General features: G+C 35.9%; 1 protein-coding gene across 1 annotated transcript; it reads right to left on the bottom strand.

Annotated features, from left to right (window-relative positions):
* Nucleotides 1–360: 360 nt before the first annotated feature.
* On the bottom strand, nucleotides 361–1,111 carry LOC142505698 (dirigent protein 11-like). Its single transcript, XM_075618782.1, has one exon. The coding sequence runs from the start codon at nucleotides 975–977 to the stop codon at nucleotides 438–440; it is 540 nt and encodes a 179-aa protein (XP_075474897.1). The 5' UTR covers nucleotides 978–1,111; the 3' UTR covers nucleotides 361–437.
* Between the last annotated feature and the right edge of the window lie 7,969 nt (nucleotides 1,112–9,080).

The raw sequence follows: 9,080 nt of genomic DNA, 5'->3' as shown, positions 1-9,080 counted from the left end.
ATTTGGGGATTTCATATGGTTGTCAAGAATTAAATAATTTATTGAATTTTAACACATGTTAACATAGTTGTTGTGTGTCTTAGTTATTAATTTGAAGTTGAATCCTTCATTGATCGTTGAATTCGTCGTTTTTAGTTGCAATTATTTTATTTAATAGTTTAGATTTATAATTCGCATATCATTTTTTTATTTATTTTGTCAACCATAAATTAAGAGATAAAAATTCTAGTAATTAAATATTAGTCTATATGAGATCGTTACTTAGAGTCATCATCTATTTATCATAACTTGATCTAGTACGCTTACTAGGTTTATTTCGAACCGAAAACGTCAATAAATCACCTCCTCCATAAAAAAAAGTTGGATATGTAGACTGAAATTTCGATTCACAAAATCATAACCCAGCATAAAAAAATATTATAGCAAAAATAAAGATTTCAAAAGTGTTTAACAGTGATATCCAGCTTAAGAACAGCTCTTAGATTCTTTATATCCATCATCTCCGTCGTCAAAATCCCATAACCCTGGACAAACCTAAAGTAACCTGTTCCCGAAACCACAGAAAACTCCCTCTCTTTCACGGCGAAGATATCAGACCCCTGAATCTCCAGGCTGCTCCCTTTGTATTCGCCCTCGGTAAATATAATGGAAAACATCAAGTGCAACGCTTTCCCATCAAGCTGAGAGTTTATATACATCCCCTGAGCCCTCCCAATCTCTTTCGACTCGGTATCGGGTCCTTCCGTAACCAGATCATCCACCGCCAGAAGGGTTCCGAACTCCAAGATGCTGGTGGCGTGACCGTTTCGTCCCGCCACTGTCACGGCGGAGTAGTCGTCTCCGGTTAGGTAGTCGTGCACGTAGAGAGTGATCTTGGTTTTCTTGCGGTGGTTTAGTGCCCAGTAGAGGATGGGTATGGCGGCGGCGAGGAGGGGTAATATGGGGTTTGATGCAAGGGTGATTATGAGACCGGGCATCGCGGGTTTGTGGCGGAAGCTGGCGAGATTTACTGAGTGAAAGTGGATATTTTATGGTGGGGATGAAGATGCTGCGAGTAGATTATTGGATTGTTCTCATCAGAAAATGACAAATAGAACTCTGACGATGTGCGATAGATCGATCACTTTTTGTGAATTTTTTGAATTTAATAATCTTCTGAAAAGATTCATTGGTTTAAAAAATGTTTCACCTAACATTGATTGGGTTTATAGTTGTTACATTAGTTTTAACTTTCAATTACTGAGACATACATACAACAATGAACCCTTCCGAGGTGGAACGGGTTTGGCACACTAAATGAGTCTGAGAGAAGGTGTTGGGTCCAATATTTCAAACCTGTGCGTCTTTGTAAGACCTATCGTCCGTCTCATATATAATTAATTAATACATATATATATATAATATATATAATTTAAAAAAAAAAAGATATCATTTCATGATGTCATGCATCTCATTTCTCGAGCCATTTTCGAATCTCACACCATTTTTTCACTTCAAAAAATTAAAAGTGACAATATTTTCTGAAAGCACACGACGTAAACTAAGTTTTGGTACCAATATTGAAGTGTTTATCAAAATTTGTCTGTCGACAGACCTGCCGCCTTTGACCTGATTTCACCGCTCTCTAACATTGAAAACCTAAAATTGACTGAGTTTTTGTTGCTCATGTCCACCGTGCGGGATGTCGAACTTCAAACTTGTTTTGAAGCAAATTTAAATATAAGGGTGTCAATTCGGGTGGGATGGGTTGGGTCGATCAATAGTACTATTTAAAAATTGCTCAACCCAAACCTAACATGAACCTGATCCAACCAGAAAACACTCAACTCGAACACGAATCAACCCGATCAACCTAATCAACTTGATTAACCTAATTTTAAGTTTTTTTAAAAAGAAAATTAAATAAAATTCAAAAAAATGATAATAATATTTTAATTTAAACACATAATAACAAAATATTCCTCGTATATATAATTTAAATTTGAAAGTCTAATTATAAAAAAATATATATGATTACTAAATAAAATAAATAATTGTTTAAAAAATAAAAAATGTTGAAATAAATATTAAATTATGAAAATTTGTGACATAAATATACAATAAATATTTTTTCAGACGTACAAGATATAAAATTGTAGGTAATATTTATTAATTATATTTTAAAAAAATTTAAAATTTTCGGTTCAACTCGAGTCAACCGTAACCCAATCCCCTTAATTTTTTTCGGGTCAGCTATCTGGTCCAATCTGATCTGACCCAAACCCGACAACCTTAAATATTAACTTGATTTTTTTCGGTGTGAACCTTGTCGGATTAATGGGTCAAATTTTTTTTACATGAGGCTGGTCTCGTGTCTAGCAAAACTAGTCTCGTACCCACCACATTGACATCTCTAAACCGAGATTGTGCCTAGGAGGACTAAATTTTATGTAAAAAAGTTGACGGGCAAAGATATTATTTATTTTATATTAATATATTAACTTATTTAATTGTTATGATTGGCAAGGTTTTAGGAAAAAATGAATAAATATCTATAAATATTTAATATTTTTTTAAAACAAAAGTAATTCAAATAGTTAACAACTAAAATCTAATTCTCCATTAGGTGAGTATAGAAAAAAATAATAATTCTTAAGTACAGAAAGAATATGTTGAATTCGGCTAATAGCATGGTAGATATGTAAGTTAACAAGAAAGATAGATAAACAATTGATTAATGTACTAACGTAAAGTAGTAAGATTTGTTTATGGAAGTTCGAATGAAATAATTTCACGTCTTGTTTCTTCTTATGGCATAAAGGTATTCCACTACAATACATTGATTCATATAGTTTTTGTACAAATGCACTTTAACTTGGTCTGATTTTACAACTTCTCATATCTATTCAAAAATAAATTATCAGTTACAATTGTTCATTCTTCTAATTAAAGCTCTCAATAGAAATGATAAGAGTGATAAAACTGTTTGAGTACTATTTTCTTGCACCCAAGACTCGATGAAAGTTTTTTTAAAAAAATTTTGACGTTTAAAACATTTTTGGGCTTCGTATGATTTAAAATCATTCATTAGACGTTTAGATTTGATTTACTTTGCATATTTAACATCAACTCCAACTATCCCGATGTTTTGGAGATGATAACTCTTTTTATAAATCCATACGATTTTTTTTAAATATTCTAATCAGATCCACGATCATAGACCATGTTCCTATCCTAGATTTCACTAGAAAACTAGGAGGAATTTGCGTGAAGATTGGATCGTTGGAATTGAACTACTCCAGTGATGGTGCGGTGTAGTGAGGTCGCATCGCATAGTGGAAGGTGGAGTCTCGGCCATGCCTTTCCAAAATAGGAGGGGCCGATTTGTTTCTTGTAAGGTGAAAAGGGAGATAGAGTTTTTGTTGTGGTAAAATTTTGCCGTACAAAAACTTATGTTATTTATAATAGTGTATTATAAACTTTTTGATACAAATCGTAAGATTTAGCTCTGTCCTCATTGATTTATTCCTAGCATTCAGGCTACTCATTAGAGCTATTTTGTTATCAACTGATAAGTGAGAAGAAAAGCTAATAGTTTCATTTTGACATTATTTAAGTCCAACTGAAGTGGATTATTATAGTTCTTTATAATCATTCAAAGTTTTTTTTATTGAATTCCTATACTTGAGATAGAAATGGTGATATAGGAGCAGTTGAAGTATCTGAATATCCATAAAACTCTTTGTGTTCTTTATTTTATTCACCCTGCTATCACGATATCATAGCCAAAATATTCAATCTATCCTTCAGTTTGTTTCCGTACAACTATTATTAGTTAATTGATCGATATAGACAAACAAGATTTCAGAATCAGTTCCTCAAAGAACTAATTTAAATCCGAAAAGATTACAAAAACTGAAGTGTTTATTCAACCCTCACTCTAAACACTTTACCATTATTAACCAATCTTAAAAGTGGTATCAGAATGGTTAAATCTGACTCTGCTTTATGTTTAGTGACTGTAGATTTAACATTGTGATTGTTGGATGTCAGTTGAGAAGTGAAGATATGTAAGGTCTAGGAATTTAATTCACGTAACCTAAATGCATGCAATCTAGGGTTTTATTTAAATTATGTGTTTAACTATTTTAACGCATTTTATGCATAATTATTGCATGATATGATTTATTTCATGATATTTTAAAAGTTCATGCATTACGGTTTCTAGAGGCATTTCACGCTCGAACGAGAAACGGAGACCGATGAATTATCAGGAAAATTATTTTTATTACATGATTAATTTTTATTAATTAATATAAGATGTTTTAAATGTATTTTTTAAGAAATGTGCTTTGTTTGGTATTTTTACCCGCTGGACCATAATTTTAATCGGTACGAAATTTTATCAAAACGAAGGACATTTTGAGGGCTCGAGCAATATTTTCAAAAACGTACCTAAACGAAATAATTTTCGGGAGTGTGAATTAAATGGATGGGCCTATTTTTAAACTTAGTGGGCTCAAAATTCTTTTAAACTTTTTAAATGATAATTAGGGCCCATTAGCATGTAACATTCTATTTATATATCACTAACCTATTCATAAACCTAAACCTAAACTAATCAGTCGTCCACCCCCTCCACTCAGCTCCTTTCTCTCGGCCTTCAGCAGAAAACCCCAAGCAACCCATCTGCCAAGCATTTTTCTTGCAAGAAAATCCCTCCAGCGTTTCCCCGACGCTTGTTTCTCCGACGTTTTTGCGTATATTACATCAAGGCACGCGTGTTCTTCCCTTGAGCATCATACACGCTGTTGATATGTGTAAATTTTGTTTAAAATCATGTAAAACTTTCGATCTATGCATATCTTTTCATCGGTGAAGTTTTTTTCACGAATTATTGTTTTTTGTGTGATGATCACTCATGTTTCTTATGTTGATGTGCAAGGGTTGTTGGCTGATGTGCTAAAGGAGGGCCGAAACATGTCATGGCATAGAGGAAATAGGGCTGGAGTCGGTATTGGTTGAAGCATGGTGTAGATCGAGAGTGATGTTCATAGGATGGCTCGATTTTGGGGGAGATCGCGTGCAAGGGTCGGGACAGCAATGCAAGGACCAACATGAGCCATGGATCAGACCCTGGTGGGTATGTGGGGCCCCGGGTCCGATATCTAATACTAATAAATTTTAAATGTATCAAACCAAACGATTTAATAAAATATATAATTTCTTGTTCACAAACTGACATAAACATCGTCAGAATAATTTAAATGTCTCAAATGTTCGAAATATAATTTTCAACATGTCAAAATAACTAGTGAACAAAAGTAATCCAAACATCATCAAATAGCTCCTAAGACCCGAGAATCCCACTCTAAATCGTATCTCCTCACCTGGAACTGGACTCTGGCATCTCAAGCCTCGCCTCAGCTACCGTCAAGCACATGAAAACAAGAGGTAGCCGACGTGCCGGTGAGTATAAAACCAGTATGATACAATCAATAACATATGAGAATTTAATTTTCAAAATAGTTCATATAAATCCATAAAGATGCAATATAATGCAATGCATGATCAGAAGCTGTGGCCTATCAATAAATTTCAAGATCAAGTGAATCATCTGGTCATAGGGTACCCAAGGAAAGAGAATCCCCCAGCAACATCCACCGACTCATCCGCTCGAGGTGGGGTGCTGTGTTCTACAATCCCAGGACTATGGTGCGCTTATAGAGAGTGTTCAGGCCATAGCAGCGACCTCCGCATACACTATGCCAACTCAACTATAGCCCTATACGTCCAACAAATCAATATATCAAGGCGACCTCCGCCATATTAAATCTGAATCGAAAAGTGGCTCAATATGCAATGCAATGATGCATTTCAATCTCATCAAGTCAATATCATAATAAGCTCATCTCAAAAGATCAATCATCAAAAATCACAAGTATTTCATCAATGCATAGAATTTTCAATTTAAAATAAAAATGATACTTTTACCTCGTATGTTACCGACCGTAACATACCTTTCAAATATTACCAAAAGAAATCGAAATGTGTAGGTGAGAAGTCTTGAACCTCTGAATTCTACTATAACTCAATAACTCGGATCATTTATCAAAACAGAGCAATTTCTGTACAAAATTCATAATTAATTCAATAATGCTTCGAATCAAGATACGCAATTTGGATATTCAAGAAAACTCAAATCCCAACAATTGTGTAAAGAAGGAATCCATATCATTTCTTAACCGTAATATGACATAAAAACATTCATTGAATCATTTTGTCAAACACGTGACGTGCGTGCTAAAGAGTTAGCTCCTCTACAATTCCATTTCTTTTCCAAAATATCAATACATACAATACCATCAATCATTATATTAACAACTTTACCTCAACACTCAAACCAAACAACCCATTGTTTTCCCTTCAATCACTAACCCAAGGAAATAAGCTTTCTTACATTGCTTCTAAACTCTTGAGGAGAAGAACTTCTAATCTCCAAGCAAAGATTAAGGCTTCAATCAAAGATTAATGTCTTGGAAGAAATTGGATTGAAGAAGAAATGAGGAACCATAGCTCTAAACCGATAGAGAGAAATGAGGATGAGAAGAAATGATACAAAAATCATTCCCCAATCTAATATATACCATTCAAACCTCAAAACACGTTTTTTGTACAAGTGCTGGGCGCCATGGCGCGTGTTTTGGCGCAGGGGCGCGCACCATACTGCCCAAACACCAAAATTTCAGCAATGGGCGCGCCATCGGGCGGGATCTGGCGCAGGGGCGCGCCGTATTCTGTCCAAAACGCATTTTTAACTTATATATGGGGCTATAGTTGAGTTGGCATAGTGTATGCGGAGGTCGCTGCTATGGCCTGAACACTCTCTATAGGCGCACCATAGTCCTGGGATTGTAGAACACAGCACCCCACCTCGAGCGGATGAGTCGGTGGATGTTGCTGGGGGATTCTTTTTCCTTGGGTACCCTATGACCAGATGATTCACTTGATCTTGAAATTTATTGATAACCCACAGCTTCTGATCATGCATTGCATTATATTGCATCTTTATGGATTTATATGAACTATTTTGAAAATTAAATTCTCATATGTTATTGATTGTATCATACTGGGTTTATACTCACCGGCACGTCGGCTACCTCTTGTTTTCATGTGCTTGACGGTAGGTGAGGCGAGGCTTGGGATGCCAGAGTCCAGTTCCAGGCGAGGAGATACGAGTTAGAGTGGGATTCTCGGGTCTTAGGAGCTATTTGATGATGTTTCGATTACTTTTGTTCACTAGTTATTTTGACATGTTGAAAATTATATTTCAAACATTTGAAACATTTAAATTATTCTGACGATGTTTATGTCAGTTTGTGAACAAGAAATTATATATTTTATTAAATCATTTGGTTTGATATATTTAAAATCTATTAGTATTAGATATCGGACCCGGGACCCCACATTAGGTGGTATCAGAGCGTAAGATATTTGTGAACAGGGTAGATCGAGTCATTTCGAACTTCTTGATCCTGTGATATATTTTCTAGCATTTTCACTGTGCCGTAATGTGAAATACACGATCATAATTGAGATACTCTATTGTTGAGCTGTATTAGAGATTTTTGAGATTATTGAGTCTCGAGAGTCAGAGATGATTGATACAAGATTGAGATGATTATGATATTGTGATTTTATATGTGTTGAGGTATTGTATATCAGACATGGCTACTCGAGGTAGAGGTCGTGGTAGACCTAGATAGAACATACCAGTGGCACAAGATCATGGTAGTGCTACTCATACTCAGATGGATATAACTCCGACTCCGATGGAGATACTGTTAGCCAGATTTCAGTCTTTGCACCCACCGATGTTGAAGGGTACTGAGAATGCATTAGAGTGTGAGAACTGGTTGGAGAATGTGGATCAATTATTTGAATCTCTTGAGTATCCAGATGATCGTAGAATCAAATTAGTTGTTCATCAGTTATTGGATGTTGCTAAGAGTTGGTGGATCATGACAAAGAAAGCTTTAGAGGGTCGAGGTACGATTGTTACCTGGGATATTTTTAAATCTGAATTTTATCAGCGTTTCTTTCCTACCTCTTAGAGGAAAGATAGGGGAGCCGAGTTTGCAAATTTAAAGCAGGAAAATCTGAATATTGAGGACTATGTTGCTAAGTTCTCGAATTTACTAAGATTTGCTCCTCATGTAGCATCCGATGAAGAAGCTAAGGCTGATCACTTCATAAATGGTCTTAATCCTGATATCTTTACCATGGTTAATACTGGAAGGCCTAACACTTTTGCTGAGGCTCTTGATAGAGAAAAGGGAGCTGAAACTGGAATCAATAGGCAGAGAGGTTCTTAGTATTCGCAACGACTCCAATAGCCACAGTTCCGACAGCAGTTCAGACAGGGTAATAGTGGCAACATAAGAGAGCAGTTTAGGGCTAGAGGGAAGCAATTTAAGAGGCATGTCAGTAATTTTTCGAATTCTAGTGGATCGAGACAGTCTGGTTCAGTTCAGAGCACTGGTTATTCAGGCACAACTTGTGGTCAGTGTGGTGGTAGACATTATACCGATCAGTGTAGAGGAATCTCAGGAGCTTGCCACTTGTGTAACCAGGTGGGACACTATGCTCTATTGTGTCCTAATCGAGGCAGTGAAATATCTCAGAGTGGGGGATCATTGAGACAGACAACTCACCAGAATCGTCAGACCCCTACAGTTCATTCTTTTCAGCAATCAAACCGGTCAGATCAGAACAAACTGAGTGGTGGCCACAGGGCAGGACATCCACCTAGACAGCAGGCTCGAGTTTTTGCACTCACTGAGGATGAGGCACATCATGCTCCAGATAATATCATTGCAGGTAATTGTTTTCTCTCAGGTTATCCTGCTTATGTTTTGATGGATACGGGTGCATCACATACTTTCATATCTGAGCACTTTGTCACATTGCATTTGTTTCATTCTATACTATTATCATCTACCTTATCTATTTCTACTCCACTGGGCAAAGTGATGAGGTCAGCTGAAATGATAAGTGGTTGTGAATTTCGTTATGATGATAATGTCATTGAGCTTGATTGT

This window comes from Primulina tabacum, chromosome 10 (genome assembly GCF_025594145.1).
Source record: "Primulina tabacum isolate GXHZ01 chromosome 10, ASM2559414v2, whole genome shotgun sequence".
NCBI classification, from domain to species: Eukaryota; Viridiplantae; Streptophyta; class Magnoliopsida; order Lamiales; family Gesneriaceae; genus Primulina; species Primulina tabacum.
This window is presented reverse-complemented; position numbering and strand designations above follow the sequence as displayed.

Bases quoted from the DNA above. Each gene is read 5' to 3' on its own strand.
- LOC142505698 (XM_075618782.1), bottom strand. From the start codon at position 977: ATGCCCGGTCTCATAATCACCCTTGCATCAAACCCCATATTACCCCTC.